The sequence below is a fragment of the Bombina bombina genome, chromosome 8 (assembly GCF_027579735.1).
Source record: "Bombina bombina isolate aBomBom1 chromosome 8, aBomBom1.pri, whole genome shotgun sequence".
In the NCBI taxonomy this organism is placed as follows: domain Eukaryota; kingdom Metazoa; phylum Chordata; class Amphibia; order Anura; family Bombinatoridae; genus Bombina; species Bombina bombina.
The window spans coordinates 51,397,196-51,422,894 of record NC_069506.1 but is presented as its reverse complement, the minus strand read 5'-3'; the positions used below and the strand labels follow the sequence as shown (position 1 = coordinate 51,422,894).

The following is a 25,699-nucleotide window of genomic DNA, read 5'->3' as shown; positions in this document are numbered from 1 at the left end:
AATGATTAGTCCAAAAGCAAATATGATGGCACTGTGACTATAACAATTTATTTACTAGAGCATTAAAGGGACTGTCAACTGAGAGTGAAACTAAAAGCTTAAACATATGATTCCCTAAGCTTTAAAACTTTTTTATTAGTGTGAATAAAAGCTCATCTACCAACAAATATTAATAATTGTATGAGATACCAACCAAATCAGTATAAAGTAACACTACAAGAGAAAGGTATCCTAAAGGCAAAAAATAATAATACCAAGCGCAACTTCACATAATTTCCTGGTCAAAATGCTTCTAGTCGTGGGTGCCGCCATGTTGAAATTTAGCTTTCAATACTTACTTGCTGATGTATTTACATAAATTCATCAACTTTTCTTCAGATACTTGCAGTGAAACCCAGGCTTCAAAATGGCAACACCCATTAGTAGAGGAGGTGCATGAATGTACTAAATGTATGTATTATAAAGCCATGTTGCTATTTTAACCCCTGAAAGGTCTGATGCTGAAGCTCCGCCTCTTTGTATTGGGGCAGCCATCTTGGGGCGCAGGTATTCTCACATACTGTGACTAAAGCAGTGCGCAGTTACATATCAATATGGTTGTCTTTTTTTTTTTTTTTTTTTTTTACAGCTATATAATGTGCTTCAGGTTAATGTGCATTGCTATATATTATTGTCTAGTGCATTTTTAAAATATATTTTGTGTAACTGTAAAACTGTAAAGCTCACATGATGTATCATGTACACTAACCTGAAGCACATTATACAGCAGTAAAAAAATAGAAAATGTTACTGATCTGTGAGTGCGCACAGCTTCTGTCATAGGATGTGAGAATACCTGAGCTTCAAGATGGCAGCCCCCAGTATGAGGCACTTTTTAAGCTATTAAAACAGTAGAACTGATTTGAATAGAGCTGCAGGAACAGGGTGAAATACAATAAAATATTGAGATATTGAGCAGTTAGTTCTCCTTTGAAGTGCTCAGCAGTCTGTCCCTTTTTAAATAAGCATTTTTTTATAACATTGCTTTGACATGTTTTGCTTGAAAAAGACTGAAATGTGCAGATCCCCCCCCCCCCCGTCTTTGAAAGTTAGCAACTCCCCCACATGATGCCGGTGTGACTGGTTATCAGCCAGGAAATCATGGGGAGTTGCACTCAGTGCCTTTGTCATTTATCTTTTGGAAACATTTCTCGACCTCATATTGTGCATGACGGCTGTGCAGTATATAAGTACATGTCTCCCTCCTACCTTATGGTTAGAATATTTATTTACCAATAGGTAGTGTTTGTGTATACTAATTTATTTAGTATCTATGACAATTCATTTTTTTCTTGTACATGTGATTTTATTCACACTAGTGAAAGTTAAAGGGACAGTCTAGTTAAAATTAAACTTTCATGATTCAGATAGGGCATGCAATTTTAAACAACTTTCCAATTTACTTTTATCATCAAATTTGCTTTGTTCCCTTGGTGGTATTTTTGAAAAGCTAAACCTAGGTAGACTCAAACTGATTTCTAAACCGTTGAAAACCGCCTCTTAGCTCAGAGCATTTTGAAAGATTTCAGTTACAGTATTAGTTAATGTGTGTCGTATTGATAACATTGTGCTCACTCATGTGGAGTTATTTAGGAGCCTGCACTGATTGGCTAAACTGCATGTCTGTCACAAGCACTGAGATAAGGGGGCAGTCTGCAGAGGCTTAGATACAAGGTAATCAGAGGTAAAAAGTGTATTAATATAACAGTGTTAGTTATGCAAAACTGGGGAATGCGTAATAAAGGGATTATCTATCTTTTAAAAAAATAAAAAATGTTGTAGACGGCCCCTTTTAAGTTTTAGAGTTGAGTGCATCATAAATTCAAGATTTTGTTCCACTGCCAAAAAATAAATAAATTGCAACTTGACATCCATGCTAATTTTTTCTATATTGGACTGGAAGTAGCTTTCTGGTCTAAATCATCCTTAGTAAGTTCATTCAGGCCTAATATCTGCAACTCTGTCAGCTTGTACTTCAGCATCTGTCAACACATCGAAATGACCCCCCTGCTTCTTCTCCTTGGATACAAATCCACTCACTAAAGACTTTGGTATGGCCTGCTCAAGTGTTGAGTCTTGATATGTGTGTATATAGCATAATGGGCGAATGTGGTGAAGGTGCAGTTCGCTTGGTAGAACAAATAGTCCTATGGACATTCGTTTTGGATAATCGAAGAACGAAAATCCATTAAAATTAGTTTTTTTCTAATGATAGTTTAGTTTTTGAATATTCAAAATTAGACCAAATATCCATATTCGAAATTTCAAATGTAACATTAGATTTAACAAATACTATTCGGAAGTTCAATAGTTTAGTAAATTGATACATAGTAGATACAAATATATTGAATCAAATTTTCTATTTAGAATACTGCATCATTTTAATATTAAATTAAAGGGACATGAAACCCAACATTTTTCTTTCATGATTCAATTTGCTTCTATTATCTGAATCTAGTTGCTAATAGGTGGCTGAACTTGTATGCCCATTTTCATTGGCTTAAAAATGTGTTCAGCTAGCTCCCAGGAGTGCATTGCTGCTTCAATAAAAGATACCAAGAGAATGAAGCAACATTGATAACAGAAGTAAGTTGGAAAGTTGCTTAAAAATGTATAATCTCTGAATAATGAAAGAATAAAATGTGGGTTTAATGTTGCTTTAAAGGGACAGTCTACTCCAGAATGTTTGTTTAAAAAGATACATAATCCTTGTATTACCCATTCCCCAGTTTTGCATAATTAACACTGTTATATTAATATAATGTTTACCTCTGATTACCTTGTATCTAAGCCTCTGCAGGCTGCCCCCTTATTTCAGTTCTTTTGACAGACTTGAATTTTAGCCAATCAGTGCTGACTCCTATGTAACTCCATGGGAGTGAGGAAAATGTTATCTATATGGCACACATGAGCTAGCAGTGTCTAGCTGTAAAAAAAATCCCAAATGCACTGAGATAAGTGGCAGCCTTCAATTGCTTAGAAATGAGCATATGAATACTTAAGTTTAGCTTTCAACAAAGAATACCAAGAAAACAAAGCAAATTTGATGATAAAATTAAATTGGAAAGTTGTTTAAAATTGCATGCCCTATTGATGTCATGAAAGTTTAATTTTGACTAGACTGTCCCTTTAAAAGAGAGCATTAGAAATACTATTACAAATATATCAAATAGAATTTTTTGAATTTGAATATTTTATAATTTGATTTGAATTATGCAATATTTGAATTAGAAAAATTTGAATAGAATATTACATTTAAAGTGAAAGTCAATCCTAGCATTTTACAAATGTAGAAAGCTCCTTTATTTGTTTTAACCAATCGCCGTTCTTAGCTGCTACAGCAGCCCACGGCTAAACATTTTTTTTGCTAAGAGGTGACGTTTTCACATCTTAGCTAATAGCCGTGTGGTAAATCCGGTTTGGCGCCCATGGGAGCCGGATTTACCACACGGTTATTGGCTAAGAGGTGAAAACGTTACCTCTTAGCAAAAAAATTTTTTAGCCGTGGGCTGCTGTAGCAGCTAAGAACGGCGATCTGCTGAAACAAATAAAGGCGCTTTCTACATGAAGTATCTAATACTTCATGAATGAAAGTCCCCTTTATTTGTTTCAATAGTCAATCCTAGCGTTTGTACAACGCTAGGGTTTACTTTCACTTTAAAGATAGCACCAGAAATACGAATACATTTAACAAATGTTATAATGTTGTACAAACATTCAAAACTAACAAAAAAAATGCGTAAAAGTTTGTTTCATTTTTCAAATATTGCAAAACATTCGCCCTTCTATATTCATAATGCCACCGGCCTTTTTCTGTGGAGAACACTGCAGCAACAGGTGCTAATAATGTGTGTTGAGATTACCTCACCCAAAAACTGGCAATACTGTTTGAGGCTTAGCAACTCGCTACGTGTCAACAAGCTATTAATTACACCAGGACTCTAATTAAAATGCAAAAAGAAAAACGTTTGCATATCTAATAGAAATGAATGAGAACTGCTATAAGTATTGTGTTGTCGCTATATAATTTGTGGTAAATAATGGTTCAGCTTTAAAAGGACACTAAAGCCCTTCTCTATTCGTTCTCCAACTACAAAGACCTGTTCAAGCACCTCAGTGTTTTTAATTTTTGCTTATTACCCGCTCTTTATGCTCTGCCTAGATCTTTTAGCTTTTGTTTTTCTCTCTCTCGTTTGATTTGATTCCATTTGTTGATTATGAAATGTTACTATATTTATGCGCCCCTGTCCGCCGCAGCTCGCCTCTAGCGGACAGAATTCCGCTGGCGGAATTTAACATTGCACGCGGTCTGATGGCTGCTTGATAAATTCTGAATGCAGGTTCTCTTGTGAGAACCTGCAGTCGCAGAGAGGCGAAGGGCTTGATATATTGAGCCCTTAATGGTCCCATAAGGATCAATAACCTACATTTTAATTTGTATAGTAGTACTATCACTAATTAAAAGCTGTCATAATTTATACATCTACTGTAATCTGTAGTATGGAGTCGGTAGTATTTGAAGCACTGTATTGTAGTTAATTGTATATCAGTAATCAGTATCTAGTTGTACTGCAGAAATTTGTTTACAGATTCCTGTGACAAATTCCTGGAGCCAGGAAGCCTCAGTTTTCCAGTATTTTACTTCATCTCTTGACCTATTAGTTATTCTACATATTAATACATTCTTACCTGACTCCAAAAAGTGCTTGAACCCTAATTTTCAACATTGTTACCTTAGCTAATTTATGATACTGTGGATAAAACCTTTAATAATCATGGCATTCAGGGTATGCAGCTTCTATTGAGTGGGTGATACATTTTTATGTGGAGGCTGGTGAGCTAAATTCTTCAGAAGGGCCTGTTGCTTGGTCACATTTCAATATTTATGTATCATTCGTTCATTGGAGATTCAGAGTAATATGCATTAAAAAAAAATACATCACTTGGTAATATCTGTTCATATGGATTAAAGATTAGATCAAAAGTTCTACTTTTCCATGGAACAATGTGTTACATTGCTCCTAGTTTATTTAGTACATGTCTGAAGCTTAGCAAAGTATTTAATTGTGATAGAAATAGCTCCTTCTTCCCCTAGAAAATATGGGCGGTTAATGGGGATCCGTTTAATAAAGGAGATAAAGTGTATAATATTTTTGCAAGAGATAATATAGTTAATTTATTACAAATGTAAAATTGAAGTATTCTTTAACATTAAAACTGCTATTTATGTTCTGGAATCTACTGCCAATATTTTGGTGATGGCAATTTATGTATAATTGTTTACGATGAACTCCTATCATTTGTTACTTGCATGAGTTGAAAGCAATAAAAAAAAGAAGTAATAAATAGAAATGGCTCCTTCAGCCTTATTCAGAAGAAAAGGATTTTATGACTTTTTAAACATCACATAAACTTTTTTTACAACAATGTTAGTTTCTTTTAAATTTAAAGGGATGTAAAAACCTTAAATTTACCTTTCAGGATTTAGCTAGAGCATACAATTTTAACAGTTTGCAATGTGTTGCTTTTATAAAGTTTACTTTGTTCTCTTGGTAATTTTTGTTAAAGAGAATACCTAGGTAGGTAGCGTGCACGTGTTTGGAGGACCATACAGAAGCAGTTTTGCAACAAACTTTTTTGTGCACAAGATACTCTGGCAGAAGTGTTTGGGTAGTGCATAACATTGTTAAAAGCATTCAAATCTGTTGCCATGTAGTGCCCCTAACACGTGCAGGCTCCTGAATCTACCTACCTGCTTTTTAAACAAAGGATACCAAGAGAACAAAGTAGATTTGATTATGCATTTCAAATAAAAATATTAAATGTATATCTATTTGAATCCTGCAAGAAAAATATTGGGTTTCATGTCACTACTAACAATGCTTAGATAAATGGGAAACCAAACTGATTTCTAAAATCACTTTTTTGTACACCTATAGTTGCGGATAACGTTGTGGTCGCTTAGTGCAAAATCGGTGTCATACATCAAGTATCCTAAAGCATGCCAACAAGGTAAGTATATTAATAGTATATTCCTTGTTAATCAAATATGTAAAATTTACTAATGATATAGTACAATGTTCAAGTAATTACAAATCACAAAAACAAAACCTCACTGCCATATAAGCCCCATACTAATGAACGTTTACTAATGAGCTTTCTGTTATTTTCTCTTGTGATATATAAAAAAAAATTGAAGGTAAGTTCTAGATAGGGGGTATTTAATTTCTCATCTTCCTGGAGAATGTCATAAACTGTACACAAATATGCTAATTGGCTTGTCCCTCCCATCTCATCCTTCAATCCTTGTGTATTTCTGCTGACGGACAATGAGGCATATTTGAGGCTCTACCCTTTCACATATTCTGCATTATTTCTATACTTATTTCTGAGAGGATATACAGAATAACTACGTACAACCCCTAGGCAGCAAATTGCACTCCATTCTACTGCCATTCATGCACACATTCCCTCCCCTTATTTTTTGGCTTGGAACAAAATCATTATGGTACACTTCTATTTTAGAGAAAAAAAAGCTGATAAAAAAAATATATATATATATCGGCGACAAGTTAGGAGTGTTTTCCTTTGCGTGTTTTCCTTTATTTTTGCTTTATCATAACCATAATAATCCCCTTCTTTCTCTGGTATACTAACCCTTTCCAAAAAAATTATTTTTAAGCTTATACCAGAGAGGTTCCACTTTATACTTCGTATAAATCTATTTAGCCTTTGCAAGGCCACCTTAGTGTATATATAAGTTCAAACAGCATCAGAATACAGATTGTCATTTAATGATATATGTAAACCTGATACCGCTATCAAATTGTCTCAGCATTTCATGTATAAGCTTATTCACTAGTTATTATTTGATATTTCTTCTGTTATGTGCGATCAGTCCACGGGTCATCATTACTTCTGGGATATAACTCCTCCCCAACAGGAAATGCAAGAGGATTCACCCAGCAGAGCTGATATAGCTCCTCCCCTCTACGTCAGTCCCAGTCATTCTCTTGCACCCAACGACTAGATAGGATGTGTGAGAGGACTATGGTGATTATACTTAGTTTTTATGACTTCAATCAAAAGTTTGTTATTTTACAATAGCACCGGAGCGTGTTATTACTTCTCTGGCAGAGTTTGAAGAAGAATCTACCAGAGTTTTTTACTATGATTTTAACCGGAGTAGTTAAGATCATATTGCTGTTCTCGGCCATCTGAGGGAGGTAAAGGCTTCAGATCAGGGGACAGCGGGCAGATGAATCTGCATTGAGGTATGTAGCAGTTTTTATTTTCTGAATGGAATTGATGAAAAAATCCTGCTATACCGTTATAATGACATGTATGTATACACTTCAGTATTCTGGGAATGGTTTTTCACCGGAACTACTCTGTTAAAGGTCACTAATCCTTTTAATAAATATTGTCATGTTAAACGTTTTTGCTGGAATGTAGAATCGTTTACATTGCTGAGGTACTGAGTAAATAAATGTTTGGGCATTATTTTCCACTTGGCAGTTGTCTGCTTTAAATTGTGACAGTTTCGTTTCTCCTCACTGCTGTGTGTGAGAGGGAGGGGCCGTTTTTGGCGCTCTTTTGCTACGCATCAAAAAATTCCAGTCAGCTACTATTATATTTCCTGCATGATCCGGTTCACTGACAGATCTCAGGGGTCTTCAAACTTCTTTGAAGGGAGGTACATTCCCTCAGCAGAGCTGTGAGAATTTTTATTGACTGTGAATAAAAACGTTACTCTATAATTTTTTATGTCAAATTTAGTTATTTACTAATGGGAACAAACCTTTGCTAAAAGTTATGTTATTTTAAACTTGATGCTATAACTGTTTCAGTTCATTATCTCAACTGTCATTTAATCGTTTAAGTACCTCTTCGAGGCACAGTACGTTTTTTGTTAAAAAAGATTATAACCAGGTTGCAAGTTATTGCTAGTGTGTTAAACATGTCTGACCCAGAGAATGATATCTGTGTCATTTGTTCCAATGCCAAGGTGGAGCCCAATAGAAATTTATGTACTAACTGTATTGATGCTACTTTAAATAAAAGTCAATCTGTACAATGTGAACAAATTTCACCAAACTGCGAGGGGAGAGTTATGCCGACTAACTCGCCTCACGCGGCAGTACCTGCATCTCCCGCCCGGGAGGTGCGTGATATTATGGCGCCTAATACATCTGGGCGGCCATTACAGATAACATTACATGATATGGCTACTGTTATGACTGAAGTTTTGTCTAAATTACCAGAACTAAGAGGCAAGCGTGATCACTCTGGGGTGAGAACAGAGTGCGCTGACAATACTAGGGCCATGTCTGATACTGCGTCACAGCTTGCAGAGCATGAGGACGGAGAGCTTCATTCTGTGGGTGACGGTTCTGATCCAAACAGATTGGATTCAGATATTTCAAATTTTAAATTCAAATTGGAGAACCTCCGTGCATTACTAGGGGAGGTCTTAGCAGCTCTCAATGATTGTAACACCATTGCAATACCAGAGAAAATGTGTAGGTTGGATAAATACTTTGCGGTACCGGCGAGTACTGACGTTTTTCCTATACCTAAGAGATTAACTGAAATTGTTACTAAGGAGTGGGATAGACCCGGTGTGCCGTTCTCACCCCCTCCAATATTTAGAAAGATGTTTCCAATAGACGCCACTACTCGGGACTTATGGCAAACGGTCCCTAAGGTGGAGGGAGCAGTTTCTACTTTAGCTAAGCGTACCACTATCCCGGTGGAGGATAGCTGTGCTTTTTCAGATCCAATGGATAAAAAATTAGAGGGTTACCTTAAGAAAATGTTTGTTCAACAAGGTTTTATATTGCAACCCCTTGCATGTATCGCGCCGATTACGGCTGCGGCAGCATTTTGGATTGAGTCTCTGGAAGAGAACCTTAGTTCATCTACGCTAGACGACATTATGGACAGGCTTAGAGTCCTTAAACTAGCCAATTCATTCATTTCGGAGGCCGTAGTACATTTAACCAAACTTACGGCTAAGAACTCTGGATTCGCCATACAGGCACGTAGAGCACTGTGGCTAAAATCCTGGTCAGCTGATGTTACTTCTAAGTCTAAATTACTTAATATACCTTTCAAGGGGCAGTCTTTATTTGGGCCCGGGTTGAAAGAAATTATCGCTGACATTACAGGAGGTAAGGGCCACGCCCTACCTCAAGACAAAGCCAAATCTAAGGCTAGACAGTCTAATTTTCGTCCCTTTCGGAATTTCAAACCTGGAGCAGCGTCAACCTCCACTGCACCAAAACAGGAAGGAGCTGTTGCTCGTTACAGGCAAGGCTGGAAACCTAACCAGTCCTGGAATAAGGGCAAACAGGCCAGGAAACCTGCTGCTGCCCCAAAGACAGCATGAACCGAGAGCCCCCGATCCGGGACCGGATCTAGTGGGGGGCAGACTTTCGCTCTTCGCTCAGGCCTGGGCAAGAGATGTTCAGGATCCCTGGGCGCTGGAGATCATATCTCAGGGATACCTTCTAGACTTCAAATTATCTCCCCCAAAAGGGAGATTTCATCTGTCAAGGTTGTCAACAAACCAGATAAAGAAAGAAGCGTTTCTACGCTGTGTACAAGATCTGTTATTAATGGGAGTGATCCATCCAGTTCCGCGGTCGGAACAAGGACAAGGGTTCTACTCAAACCTGTTTGTGGTTCCCAAAAAAGAGGGAACTTTCAGGCCAATCTTAGATTTAAAGATTCTAAACAAATTCCTAAGAGTTCCATCGTTCAAAATGGAAACTATTCGGACAATCTTACCTATGATCCAAAAGGGTCAGTACATGACCACAGTGGATTTAAAAGATGCTTACCTTCACATACCGATTCACAAAGATCATCAACGGTATCTACGGTTTGCCTTCCTAGACAGGCACTACCAGTTTGTAGCTCTTCCATTCGGATTGGCTACGGCCCCAAGAATCTTCACAAAGGTTCTGGGTGCCCTTCTGGCGGTACTAAGACCGCGAGGGATTTCGGTAGCTCCGTACCTAGACGACATTCTAATACAAGCTTCAAGCTTTCAAACTGCCAAGTCTCATACAGAGTTAGTCCTGGCATTTCTAAGGTCGCATGGATGGAAAGTGAACGAAAAGAAAAGTTCTCTTTTTCCTCTCACAAGAGTTCCATTCTTGGGGACTCTTATAGATTCTGTAGAAATGAAGATTTACCTGACAGAAGACAGGTTAACAAGGCTTCAGGATGCATGCCGTGTCCTTCATTCCATTCAACACCCGTCAGTAGCTCAATGCATGGAGGTGATCGGCTTAATGGTAGCGGCAATGGACATAGTACCTTTTGCACGCCTACACCTCAGACCGCTGCAATTGTGCATGCTAAGTCAGTGGAATGGGGATTACTCAGATTTGTCCCCTACCCTGAATCTGAATCAAGAGACCAGAAATTCTCTTCTATGGTGGCTTTATCGGCCACACCTGTCCAGGGGGATGCCATTCAGCAGGCCAGACTGGACAATCGTAACAACAGACGCCAGCCTGCTAGGTTGGGGCGCTGTCTGGAATTCTCTGAAGACTCAGGGATTATGGAATCAGGAGGAGAGTCTCCTTCCAATAAACATTCTGGAATTGAGGGCAGTTCTCAATGCCCTTCTAGCTTGGCCCCAATTAACAACTCAGGGGTTCATCAGGTTTCAGTCGGACAATATCACGACTGTAGCTTACATCAACCATCAGGGAGGGACAAGAAGCTCCCTAGCAATGGTGGAAGTATCAAAGATAATTCGCTGGGCAGAGTCTCACTCTTGCCACCTGTCAGCAATCCACATCCCGGGAGTGGAGAACTGGGAGGCGGATTTCTTGAGTCGCCAGACTTTTCATCCGGGAGAGTGGGAACTTCATCCGGAGATTTTTGCCCAAATACTTCGACGTTGGGGCAAACCAGAGATAGATCTCATGGCGTCTCGCCAGAACGCCAAGCTTCCTCACTACGGGTCCAGATCCAGGGATCCGGGAGCGGTTCTGATAGATGCTTTGACAGCACCTTGGAACTTCGGGATGGCTTATGTGTTTCCACCCTTCCCGCTGCTTCCTCGATTGATTGCGAAAATCAAACAAGAGAGAGCATCTGTGATTCTAATAGCGCCTGCATGGCCACGCAGGACTTGGTATGCAGATCTAGTGGACATGTCATCCTGTCCACCTTGGTCTCTACCTCTGAGACAGGACCTTCTGACACAGGGTCCATTCAAACATCAAAATCTAACTTCTCTGAAACTGACTGCTTGGAAATTGAACGCTTGATTTTATCAAAGCGTGGTTTTTCTGAGTCGGTTATTGATACCCTGATCCAGGCTAGGAAGCCTGTTACCAGAAAGATTTACCATAAAATATGGCGCAAATACCTATACTGGTGCGAATCCAAACGTTACTCCTGGAGTAAGGTTAGGATCCCTAGGATATTGTCTTTTCTACAAGAAGGTTTAGAAAAGGGTTTATCGGCTAGTTCATTAAAGGGACAGATTTCAGCTCTGTCCATCTTGTTACACAGGCGTCTGTCAGAAAATCCAGACGTCCAGGCCTTTTGTCAAGCTTTAGCTAGGATCAAGCCTGTGTTTAAAGCCGTTGCTCCGCCATGGAGTTTAAACTTAGTTCTTAACGTTTTACAAGGTGTTCCATTTGAACCCCTTCATTCCATTGATATAAAATTGTTATCTTGGAAAGTTCTGTTTTTAATGGCTATTTCCTCGGCTCGAAGAGTCTCTGAGTTATCAGCATTACATTGTGATTCTCCTTATCTGATTTTTCACTCAGATAAGGTAGTTCTGCGTACTAAACCTGGGTTCTTACCTAAGGTAGTTACTAACAGGAATATCAATCAAGAGATTGTTGTTCCATCCTTGTGTCCAAATCCTTCTTCAAAGAAGGAACGTCTTCTACACAATCTGGATGTAGTTCGTGCCCTCAAGTTCTACTTGCAGGCAACTAAAAATTTTCGCCAAACTTCTTCCCTGTTTGTCGTTTATTCTGGACAGAGGAGAGGTCAAAAAGCTTCTGCTACCTCTCTCTCTTTCTGGCTTCGTAGCATAATACGTTTAGCCTATGAGACTGCTGGACAGCAGCCTCCTGAAAGAATTACAGCTCACTCCACTAGAGCTGTGGCTTCCACTTGGGCCTTTAAGAATGAGGCCTCTGTTGAACAGATTTGCAAGGCTGCAACTTGGTCTTCGCTTCATACTTTTTCCAAATTTTACAAATTTGACACTTTTGCTTCTTCGGAGGCTATTTTTGGGAGAAAGGTTCTTCAGGCAGTGGTTCCTTCTGTATAATGAGCCTGCCTATCCCTCCCGTCATCCGTGTACTTTTGCTTTGGTATTGGTATCCCAGAAGTAATGATGACCCGTGGACTGATCGCACATAACAGAAGAAAACATAATTTATGCTTACCTGATAAATTCCTTTCTTCTGTTGTGCGATCAGTCCACGGCCCGCCCTGTTTTTTAAGGCAGGTAAATATCTTTTAAATTATTCTCCAGTCACCACTTCACCCTTGGTTACTCCTTTCTCGTTGATTCTTGGTCGAATGACTGGGACTGACGTAGAGGGGAGGAGCTATATCAGCTCTGCTGGGTGAATCCTCTTGCATTTCCTGTTGGGGAGGAGTTATATCCCAGAAGTAATGATGACCCGTGGACTGATCGCACAACAGAAGAAAGGAATTTATCAGGTAAGCATAAATTATGTTTTCTAACCTTTCCCATTCCTACTGGTTTTTCCTAATGTGATTTGATCTGCACTATTTCTACACACTACATTTGACCATGTATCTAGCATTGGATAGTTAAAGGGACATTATACACTCATTTTTTCTTTGCATAAATGTTTTGTAGATAATCTATTTATATAGCCCATAAAGGTTTTTTTTTTTTTAATTAATGTATAGTTTTGCTTATTTTTAAATAACATTGCTCTGATTTTCAGACTCCTAACCAAGCCCCAAAGTTTTATGTGAATACGCTCGACTACCTACTCCAGCTTGCTCCTGTTTGTGTAAAGGGTCTTTTCATATGCAAAAGAAGGGGGAGGGGGTGGGAGTGTCTTATTTGCCACTTGCAGTGGGCTTTCCAGCTACCTTTTCAACAGAGGTAAACTGACAGCTTCTAAGTAAGTTTTTAAACAGTTTTATACTGAATTTTTATATCAGTATCTGTGCATATTATTCTTTATAGTAGTGTCTATTACATGCAGTTATATGAAAATGAGTGTATACTGTCCCTTTAAGTGCCAGTTGATAAAAAAAAACCACATAATTTATGCTTACCTGATAAATTCCTTTCTTATGTAGTGTGATCAGTCCACGGGTCATCATTACTTCTGGGATATTACTCCTCCCCAACAGGAAGTGCAAGAGGATTCACCCAGCAGAGCTGCATATAGCTCCTCCCCTCTACGTCACTCCCAGTCATTCGACGAAGGACCAACGAGAAAGGAGAAGCCAAGGGTGTAGTGGTGACTGGAGTATAACTTAAAAAATATTTACCTGCCTTAAAAAACAGGGCGGGCCGTGGACTGATCACACAACAGAAGAAAGGAATTTATCAGGTAAGCATAAATTATGTTTTCTTCTGTTAAGTGTGATCAGTCCACGGGTCATCATTACTTCTGGGATACCAATACCAAAGCAAAAGTACACGGATGACGGGAGGGATAGGCAGGCTCTTTATACAGAAGGAACCACTGCCTGAAGAACCTTTCTCCCAAAAATAGCCTCCGAGGAAGCAAAAGTGTCAAATTTTGTAAAATTTGGAAAAAGTATGAAGCGAAGACCAAGTTGCAGCCTTGCAAATCTGTTCAACAGAGGCCTCATTCTTGAAGGCCCAAGTGGAAGCCACAGCTCTAGTAGAATGAGCTGTAATTCTTTCAGGAGGCTGCTGTCCAGCAGTCTCATAAGCTAAACGAATTATGCTACGAAGCCAAAAAGAAAGAGAGGTAGCAGAAGCCTTTTGACCTCTCCTCTGACCAGAGTAAACGACAAACAGAGAAGACGTTTGTCGAAATTCCTTAGTTGCCTGTAAGTAAAATTTTAGGGCACGAACTACGTCCAGATTGTGCAGTAGACGTTCCTTCTTCGAAGAAGGATTTGGGCACAAAGAAGGAACAACAATCTCTTGATTGATATTCCTGTTAGTGACTACCTTAGGTAAGAACCCAGGTTTAGTACGCAGAACTACCTTATCCGAATGAAAAATCAAATAAGGAGAATCACAATGTAAGGCTGATAACTCAGAGACTCTTCGAGCCGAGGAAATAGCCATTAAAAATAGAACTTTCCAAGATAACAACTTTATATCAATGGAATGAAGGGGTTCAAACGGAACGCCCTGTAAAACATTAAGAACAAGGTTTAAACTCCATGGTGGAGCAACAGTTTTAAACACAGGCTTAATCCTGGCCAAAGCCTGACAAAAAACCTGAACGTCTGGAACTTCTGACAGACGTTTGTGTAACAGAATGGACAGAGCTGAGATCTGACCCTTTAATGAACTAGCAGATAAACCCTTTTCTAAACCTTCTTGTAGAAAAGACAATATCCTAGGAATCCTAATCTTACTCCAAGAGTAACCTTTGGATTCACACCAATATAGGTATTTACGCCATATCTTATGGTAAATCCTTCTGGTAACAGGCTTCCTAGCCTGTATTAAGGTATCAATAACTGACTCAGAAAACCCACGTCTTGATAAAATTAAGCGTTCAATTTCCAAGCAGTCAGCTTCAGAGAAGTTAGATTTTGATGTTTGAAAGGACCCTGTATCAGAAGGTCCTGTTTCAGAGGTAGAGACCAAGGTGGACAGAATGACATGTCCACCAGGTCTGCATACCAAGTCCTGCGTGGCCATGCAGGTGCTATTAGAATCACTGATGCTCTCTCCTGTTTGATTCTGGCAATCAATCGAGGAAGCATCGGGAAGGGTGGAAACACGTAAGCCATCCTGAAGTCCAAAGGTGCTGTCAGGGCATCTATCAGGACTGCTCCTGGATCCCTGGACCTGGACCCGTAACGAGGAAGCTTGGCGTTCTGTCGAGACGCCATGAGATCTATCTCTGGTTTGCCCCAACGTCGAAGTATTTGGGCAAAGACCTCCGGATGAAGTTCCCACTCCCCCGGATGAAAAGTCTGACGACTTAAGAAATCCGCCTCCCAGTTCTCCACTCCCGGGATGTGGATTGCTGACAGGTGGCAAGAGTGAGACTCTGCCCAGCGAATTATCTTTGATACTTCCATCATTGCTAGGGAGCTTCTTGTCCCTCCCTGATGGTTGATGTAAGCTACAGTCGTGATGTTGTCCGACTGAAACCTGATGAACCCCCGAGTTGTCAACTGGGGCCAAGCCAGGAGGGCATTGAGAACTGCTCTCAATTCCAGAATGTTTATTGGCAGGAGACTCTCCTCCTGACTCAATTGTCCCTGAGCCTTCAGAGAATTCCAGACGGCACCCCAACCTAGAAGGCTGGCGTCTGTTGTTACAATTGTCCAGTCTGGCCTGCTGAATGGCATCCCCCTGGACAGATGTGGCAGAGAAAGCCACCATAGAAGAGAATTTCTGGTCTCTTGATCCAGATTCAGAGAAGGGGACAAGTCTGAGTAATCCCCATTCCACTGACTTAGCATGCACAGTTGCAGTGGTCTGAGGTGTAAGCGTGCAAAGGGTACTATGTCCATTGCCGCTACCATTAAGCCGATTACCTCCATGCATTGAGCCACTGACGGGTGTTGAATGGAATGAAGGGTGCGGCAAGCACTTTGAAGTCTTGTTAACCTGTCCTCTGTCAGGTAAATCTTCATTTCTACAGAATCTATAAGAGTCCCCAGGAAGGGAACTCTTGTGAGTGGAACGAGTGAACTTTTCTTTTCGTTCACCTTCCATCCATGTGACCTTAGAAAAGCCAGTACTAACTCTGTATGAGACTTGGCAGTTTGAAAGCTTGAAGCTTGTATCAGAATGTCGTCTAGGTACGGAGCTACCGAGATTCCCCGCGGTCTTAGTACCGCCAGAAGAGCACCCAGAACCTTTGTGAAGATTCTTGGAGCTGTAGCCAATCCGAATGGAAGAGCTACAAACTGGTAATGCCTGTCTAGGAAGGCAAACCTTAGGTACCGGTAATGATCTTTGTGAATCGGTATGTGAAGGTAAGCATCCTTTAAATCCACTGTGGTCATGTACTGACCCTTTTGGATCATGGGTAAAATTGTCCGAATAGTCTCCATTTTGAACGATGGAACTCTTAGGAATTTGTTTAGGATCTTTAAATCCAAGATTGGCCTGAAAGTTCCCTCTTTTTTGGGAACCACAAACAGATTTGAGTAAAACCCTTGTCCCTGTTCCGACCGTGGAACTGGATGGATTACTCCCATTAACAAAAGTTCTTGTACGCAGCGTAGAAACGCCTCTTTCTTTGTTTGGTTTGTTGACAACCTTGACAGATGAAATCTCTCTCTTGGAGGAGAGTATTTGAAGTCCAGAAGGTATCCCTGAGATATTATCTCTAGCGCCCAGGGGTCCTGGACATCTCTTGCCCAAGCCTGGGCGAAGAGAGAAAGTCTGCCCCCCACTAGATCCGATCCCGGATCGGGGGCCCTCAATTCATGCTGTTTTAGGGGCAGCAGCAGGTTTCCTGGCCTGCTTGCCCTTGTTCCAAGACTGGTTAGGTCTCCAGCCTTGTCTGTAGCGAGCAACAGATCCTTCTTGTTTTGGAGCAGTGGAAGTTGATGTTGCTCCTGCTTTGAAATTCCGAAAGGAACGAAAATTAGACTGTCTAGCCTTAGGTTTGGCTCTGTCTTGAGGCAGGGCGTGGCCTTTCCCTCCTGTAATGTCAGCAATAATTTCTTTCAAACCGGGCCCAAATAAGGTCTGCCCTTTGAAAGGTATATTAAGTAATTTGGACTTAGAAGTTACATCAGCTGACCAGGATTTTAGCCACAGTGCTCTGCGCGCCTGAATGGCGAATCCGGAATTCTTAGCCGTAAGTTTAGTTAAATGTACTACGGCTTCCGAAACAAATGAATTAGCTAGCTTAAGGATTCTAAGCCTGTCCGTAATGTCGTCCAGAGTAGCTGAACTAATGTTCTCTTCCAGAGACTCAATCCAGAATGCCGCTGCAGCCGTGACCGGCGCAATGCATGCAAGGGGTTGCAATATAAAACCTTGTTGAACAAACATTTTCTTAAGGTAACCCTCTAACTTTTTATCCATTGGATCTGAAAAGGCACAGCTATCCTCCACCGGGATAGTGGTACGCTTAGCTAAAGTAGAAACTGCTCCCTCCACCTTAGGGACCGTTTGCCATAAGTCCCGTGTGGTGGTGTCTATTGGAAACATCTTTCTAAATATCGGAGGGGGTGAGAACGGCACACCGGGTCTATCCCACTCCTTAGTAATAATTTCAGTTAGTCTCTTAGGTATAGGAAAAACGTCAGTACTTGTTGGTACAGCAAAATATTTATCCAACCTACACATTTTCTCTGGTATTGCAACTGTGTTACAATCATTCAGAGCCGCTAACACCTCCCCTAGTAATACACGGAGGTTTTCCAGCTTAAATTTAAAATTTGAAATATCTGAATCCAATCTGTTTGGATCAGAACCGTCAGCCGCAGAATGAAGCTCTCCGTCCTCATGTTCTGCAAGTTGTGACGCAGTATCTGACATGGCCCTAGCATTATCAGCGCACTCTGTTCTCACCCCAGAGTGATCACGCTTGCCTCTTAGCTCTGGTAATTTAGCCAAAACCTCAGTCATAACAGTAGCCATATCTTGTAATGTTATTTGTAATGGCCGCCCAGATGTACTGGGCGCCACAATATCGCGCACCTCCCGAGCGGGAGATGCAGGTACTGTCACGTGAGGCGAGTTAGTCGGCATAACTCTCCCCTCGTTGTTTGGTGAAATTTCTATTGGGCTCCACTTTGGCATTAGCACAAATAGTACAGGTCTCTTCCTCTGAATCAGACATGTTTAACACACTAGCAACTAAACTTGCAACTTGGAAATATTATTCAAGTAAAATACAATGAAAAACGTACTGTGCCTAAGAAGCACAGAAAGATATATGACAGTTGAAATCAATAAACTGAAAAGGTTACAGCATCAATCTTTGTAAAACAAAACACAATTTTAGCAAAGGCTTGTTCCCATTAGCACAGAATAACTAACCCTGATGGCAGAAAAAAAAGTTAAAGAATAAACGTTTTTTATCACAGTCAACTACAATCTCACAGCTCTGTTGTGAAGATTACTTCCCTCAAACAAGTTTTGAAGACCCCTGAGTTCTGTAGAGATGAACCGGAACATGCAGGAAAAACAATGAGCTTCTGACTGAAATTTTTGATGCGTAGCAAAAGCGCCAAAAAAGGCCCCTCCCCCTCACACACAACAGTGAGAGAGATCAGTAAACTGTCAGAATTAGATCAAGCAACTGCCAAGTGGAAAAATAGTGCCCAAACATTTTATTCACCCAGTACCTCAGAAAATGAAAACGATTTTACATTCTAGCAAAAACGTTTAACATAAATTAAGAGTTATTAAAAAGCCTGTTGCTTGCAAATAGGCTAAAGTCTTATATACACAGTGTAATTCCAGTGAAGTACCATTCCCCAGAATACTCAAATGTAAAATATACATACATGATATTATATCGGTATGGCAGGATTTTCTCATCAATTCCATTGTCAGAAAATAAAAGCTGCTACATACCTCTTTGCAGATTAATCTGCCCGCTGTCCCCTGATCTGAAGTTTACCTCTCCTCAGATGGCCGAGAAACAGCAATATGATCTTAACTACTCCGGCTAAAATCATAGTAAAAACTCTGGTAGATTCTTCTTCAAATTCTACCAGAGAAGGAATAACACACTCCGGTGCTATTAAAAAATAACAAACTTTTGATTGAAGAAATAAAACTAAATAAAATCACCATAGTCCTCTCACACATCCTATCTAGTCGTTGGGTGCAAGAGAATGACTGGGAGTGACGTAGAGGGGAGGAGCTATATGCAGCTCTGCTGGGTGAATCCTCTTGCACTTCCTGTTGGGGAGGAGTAATATCCCAGAAGTAATGATGACCCGTGGACTGATCACACTTAACAGAAGAAAAAAAAAAATGACGACTAAGCTAAATGATTTTAAAGGACAAAATGTGTTTGTTTTTGCCCCACTATAATGTATAGAATAAGTTGCTCTGTGTTTGCATTAGAGTTTACAGTTTTTAAACCATCCTTTCAATCTTGAATGTTGTGCCTTGAGCATACTTATTGCGCTGAACTAAAAATATAACCAGTATACACTGTAGATTTCCATAATCAACAAATGATAACAAGGCAAATGCAATAGCACTTAGTCTGAACTTCAAATGAGTAGTATATTTTTTTTGTGTCAATTTTAAGCTATGTCTATTTCCACTCCCCCTGTACCATGTGACAGCCATCAGCCAATCACAAATTCATACACGTACCATGTGACTGCCATCAGTCAATCATAAATGCATACACGTTTTATTCTGTGAATTCTTGCACATGCTCAGTAGGAGCTGGTGACTCAAAAAGTTTAAATATAAAAAGACTGTGCACATTTTATTAATGGAAGTAAATAGGAAAGTTGTTTAAAATTGCATGCTCTATCTGAATAATGAAAGTTTAATTTTGACTTTAGTGTCCCTTTTTAAAGGTTCTTCTTTTCAAAGTAAATATTTGGTGGCTGTTAATTCTTCAAGACCAAATTCAATTCCTCAAAGGAAGCTCACCAAACCTGTAGGACACAGGTTTAGACTACTGCAGAGAACATGTCTTTAAACCTTTTATGTGTGTAAATAAACATAGTTTTACATGTGTACAAGATTATTCAACAACCAGGGCCTTCAGAATCTTCTGAATGGTGGCTCTCTTTTTGAGCTGTTTTTCAGACATGTTAGTTATTGGAGTGAGTTATCCTGTTCATGAGCAAGTGAAGGGTTCTGTTCCAATTTTTCATTTTTTTATAATGAAATAAGGCATTCTGTTTCCAGTTATAGACTTGAAGCCACTAAGAAAGCTTGTTAGGAAACCTCATTTTAAAATGGAAACCCTTCACCTGTCCTGGAACCAGGTCGTTTCATGGTCACTGTAGCTTGAGTGATTCTATTCCAAAATATCCAAATCACTTAAAAATCTTCAGTCTTTCTGTGGAATGTTTTTATATTTGGTTCTTCATTTCAATTGTACAATGATCCAAGGGTCTTTACTGTGATTTTTGTAGGTCATGTAGACAAAAATCACAACACAGCTGAGTTGCAGTGTAATCACTAAATATACCAATTTTTACATCTGGTTCAGACTGCTGTATAGTTCCTACACTGTTTTGAAATCCAAAAGAACAAATGAGACAAGCAGATGTCTGTTGTTCATGTTCACGCCTGGATAAGTATTGGTATGGTTTTTGGATATTTCTTTTTTCAGAAAATAATTTTTGCTTTTTTCCCAAGATTCACAGTTTTTAGCTTCATTGATATTTTTATAACGTGGGCTTTGACGTTCTTGCACTTCCTGCTTGGTCACTGACCCTTTAAAATGTTTTCCAACCATTTGTAAGTCTAAGTTACTCATGCTTAAAAACAGAATTTCTACTTATCGATAAATTTATTTCCTCGGGCTGATGAGAGTTCATAACATGTAGGATATATTCCACCCTATCAGGAGGAGGTCAAGAACCGTCACAGAGCTTTAGTCCCTCCCACTTCCTTTCCCTCTCCAGTTTAGGTATTGCCGACCAGAGGGGAGAGAGAGAAAAAAAAAGGTAGGAAAAACAGAAAGTAGGGTTATGAAGTGCAAATGAGAACTGTCACCCATATACAAAAATAGGATGGGGCTATGGACTCTCATCAGCCTCAAGGAAATAAATTTATAGGTAAGTATAAATTCTGTTTTCCTTCTTAGCTGATGAGTCCATGTGAGCTACAATACCCAAGCTGAGAGTCCATGTTGAGGAGAGGTGGGACAAAAAGTAGACAGTTCCCATTTGCCAGATATTGTGGCCTAAAGGACTTTCCTGTCAAAAGCTGCATCAGAAGAAGCATACATGTAAAAATTGTAACATTTGGAAAAAGTGTGAAGGGAAGACCAAGTTGCCGCCTTGCAAATCAGTTCCAAGGAGGCATCATCCTTGAAAGTCCAGGAAGTAGATACGGATATCATAAAATGAGCAGTTACTCTTTTCAGGGACACTTTTCCGCAACCAAGAAAGCCTTACGAATAATCTGTTTTGAGCCAGGATGCCAGAGACACCGCCGTGGCTTTCTGACCCTTCCTAGGACCTAGAATGGAGTGTCTAAAGTCTTTAGTAGCTGGTATATATAACGTTAAAACTCTGACAACTTATAGGTTGTGAAATAATCTTTCCTTTGGATTCAAATGCTTTGGATTCAAAGAAGGAACAACTATTTCCTCACATATTTTCTGAAGATACCACCTTCAGAAGAAAATCATATTTGGTCCACAGGACCACCTTATCTTGGTCAAAGGTAAAAAATGGAGGATCACAAGATAGAGCTGATAATTCAGAAACTTTTCTAGCTGAAGAAATGGCTTGAAGAGAAATAACCTTCCGGTACAACCATTTAAAGGGACACTAAACCCTAACATTTTCTTTCATTATTCAGATAGAGAATACAAATTTAAACAACATTACAATTTACTTCTATTATTTATTTTGCTTCATTATTTAGATATTCTTAGTTGAAGAAAAAGCAATGCACATGGGTGAGCCAATCACACAAGGCTTCTATGTGCAGGAACCAATCAGCAGCTACTGAGCCTATCTAGATATGCTTTTCAGCAAAGAATATTGAGAGAATAAAACAAATTAGATAATAGAAATAAACTAGAAAGTTGTTTAAAATTGCATGCTCTTTCTAAATCATAAAAGAAAAAATGTGGGTTTCATGTCCCTTTAAGGTCTAAAATAAGCATAGATTAAAAAGCAATACCTTACATAACAGAGAGAACTACATTAAAGTTCCAAGGAGGAGTAATTGCTCTAACAGGACAAATTCTGACCAGGGCTTGAACAAAAGTTTGAACATCTGGCAACTTAGCCAACTTTTGTCAAACAAAACAGTTAACGCAGATATCCGACCCTTTACAGAACTAGCCGATAGGCCCTAATCTAGTCCATCCTAAAGGAACTGAAGTATTCTGGGCATTTTAAAGGATTTCCAAGAAAAAAACTCAAGAACAGCAAAAAAGTAAGCTTCAGATATTAAGAAGAAGAAATTATTCTCCTGACTGAACAGATTAAAGCAGTCTGATTCCCAATTGTTCACCAGATCAAATTCACAACAGCTGAAGCAGAGAGGGGAAAAGGTTGTCAAGGAGAGGAGGCAGAGCTTTTTGCTTGCTCAAATATCAGCAGATACATTTCTCTTGCTCCACCTTTATCATCATGTGAGTAGTTATAATACTTAACCATTAGTACCTGAATATATATTTTGTGTGTGAGAAAATAGTTATCAATTTCTTCACCACTGTTCCAAGAGTCCATGTTATGGTTGGGGGTACCATAAGCAAAAGCCTTAAGACTGCCAGGAAGCACAGTAAAGTATGTATATGTGTGTGTATATATATATATATATATATATATATATATATATATATATATCTACACACACAAGCGGACAGCTCCACCTACTGGCTATTTTAATTAGTGCACTGCTTTTCAATGCTTTTCAATAGCAGTCACATGACTGAAAAAAGGTTGTTATTCTGAAACGGGGCAAATTGTACCGGCGTAAACCGAGGGCCACCTGTATGTGTGTGTGTATGTATATGTATAATTCAGGAGAAATGTGAGAGCTTTTTATTGTTTATTCTCTTTACAGAAAGGGTGGTTTAGACTTGATGGGCCTTTTTGGTTGAATATGAATGTATTTTGTGTGTGAAGAAAAGGATTTATTGGAAAGTGTGTATATATATATTAAATTATATATTATATTTTTGAACGATGCAAAATCTAGGGGCACCATCACTCTATCTGAATTTAAATACCTGTTTAATGATTTTCCAGTTATGCCGGTGTTCTATTGTTTACCCAAAATTCACAAGAATCTCACAAACCCTCCGGGCCGCCCTATCATCTCAGGGATAGGTAGCCTTACCGAGAATTTGGGTAATTATGTGGATTGTTTTCTCAAACCTTTCTTGGAAACTATGCCCTCCTATGTAATTGATACTCCTGATCTCCTAAGGAAGATAGATGGTATAACCTTACCAAGTGGAGTCATCCTAGTTTCCTTGGATGTGGAAGGTATTTACTCCTCTATTCCACATATAGTAGGAATAAGGGCAGCAAAACACTTCCTGGACACTAGAGGACCATCTTACTCTCAACACAGAGTTTGTTGTCAAACTGTTAACCTTTGTTCTTGAGAACAATATTTTTTCGTTTGACAATAAACTGTACAAACAGAACAGGGGGACAGCGATGGGGGCAACCTGTGCCCCTACTTATGCATGTCTACACTTTGGATTGTGGGAGATGGAAGAAGTTTTCCAAAAACAAGCTTTCAATGAACATGCACAACTTTGGTTGCTCTATGTGGATGATGTCCTACTAATTTGGGATGGTTCAGAAAATGAATTACGGAGTTTTGTTTCAGAACTCAATGTAAACAATAGGAATATTGTTCTGACTCTCAACTTTAGTAGGACAGAATTATCCTTTCTTGATGTCCAAATAAAAATTGAAAAAGATACTCTTATAACTGAGAATTTCAGAAAAGAAACTGCTACCAATAGCCTTCTTGACACCTCAAGAGAGGCATTCCAAAAGGACAGTTCCTGCGTTTATGCAGGAATTGTTCTTCCACCACAAAATTTAATGAGCATGCATCCTTAATGGAGAAACGCTTTAGAGTGAGAGGCTACTCGAAAAGGGTTGTGTCCAATGCTAGAAGTTTTGCACAGAAGTCAGTAAGAAGGGAGTTACTACTCCCCAAAATAAGGGAGAAAGACAACAAAATTAGAATCATCACGGAATTTAACTGTCATTGGGATCATTTAAGAGGTATACTCAAAAAGAATTGGTGTGTCCTCTTAAATGATGAAAACATTGCCCAAGAGATAGGAGAGACACCAATGATTACAGCAAGACGAGCGCCTAATTTAAAAGATAAATTAGTGAATAGTAAATTTGTCTCCCCTCTAAAGAATTGGTTGTCAAGACAAAAACAGGTGGGCAACTACCCTTGTAAAAGATATGTGGCATGCAGGTTTATGCTGCAGACCAAAGTTTTCTCAGTGAATAAAGACAAAATCTACAAATTGAAATACGTTTTTAATTGTAACACAGAAGGTGTTGTTTACCTTCTTTCTTGCTCGTGTCCTTGTTTCTATGTTGGCAAAACGAGACGGATTCTGAAAGATAGAATCCTGGAACACAGGGACGACATCAAGAACAGGATACAAACCAGTAGTGTCGCTAAACACTTTGAAAGTCACCATAATAGCATACCTGATGGTATGAGGGTAACAGGCATCGACAAGGGCATTACCAATGGTAGAGGGGGAAATAATGATAAAATCCTCCTGCAGAAAGAATGCAGGTGGATCTATAACCTCTCAACCATTGGGCAACATGGTCTAAATGAGAAATTGGATATGGGAAGCTTTCTTTAAGGCCTCTCTTGTTCATATTTGTCCATCTATCTATTTAAAGTATTTAAATTTCCCTTTCATCCGAAGGTTCAGTTTTTGATTGTTACAAACCAAGCTTCCAGCATATCTGGTTTTGTGGCATATTGATTGTTCTACTGTATTTATGTGTATATAGTAAACTTTTCTTACACTTATTATATTTTGTATATGCATCGTGGTTTTTTTCACCTCCAAATATGGGTGTTACTTTATTTTGCTATAAATTAGCACCTATGACGTGCTAAGTCACATGCCCTGAGGAAGCCCCGTTTTTCTAATGACGTGGGTTAACACGTGTTGGCGTCTTTGTGTAGCCAACCCACGTAGCATCCATGCTGGCTGTTGGAGCTGTCGGAGCTTGCTGCTGAACCTTGCAGCGCGACAAAGTTTTCAAGTTCTGTGTACCACTGGCAATCACCTGTGTGTCTTGGAGACTGTAATGGAAGGTAGATGAGCATGCCACAAAGGTAAAACCGATGTTACTTTGAACACAGCGGATGAATGCTTCTTGTTCCAAGATTGGTGCCTATGTGATCGGAAGATTTGACAAGCCTATAAGTTTTTACGACGACCTTAGTGGAAGGGTGCAGTCGACAGAGGGGTACTGTTTGATAAGTCTGTATCCTCCTGCATCCCCACTACTCCCTTTTCAACTTGGCTTGCTTGCTTTGTATCACCCGATACCTGTTGCTGCACTAACACGCTTGTCCGCTTTATGCACGCTAACATACTGGCTGTGTTTATTCATTTATAACTAACTGCCTTATTTCATCATGTGTTCACTTCTGCACATCCATGGCAACTGTTTACCTTGAATTATTTTGCTCTCTACCTTGGGACTTTGTATTAGTTCTACTTGCTTCAATTTGGGGACTTTATAACATTATATGTCTCTTAAAGGAACATACGTTTGTCAAATGTGCTTGATTACTCATTATATGTGATGGTCATTT

At 39.4% G+C, this 25,699-nt stretch overlaps 1 protein-coding gene across 1 annotated transcript in view; it reads left to right on the top strand.

Annotated features, from left to right (window-relative positions):
* WRAP73 (WD repeat containing, antisense to TP73) overlaps window positions 1-25,699 on the top strand; it is a gene marked incomplete at its 3' end in the record, with an annotated part of 84,955 nt that overhangs the window by 41,801 nt on the left and 17,455 nt on the right. The window contains 1 exon segment of the mRNA XM_053690370.1: window positions 5,979-6,051. Within this exon segment, the coding sequence (XP_053546345.1) occupies window positions 5,979-6,051 (73 nt within the window).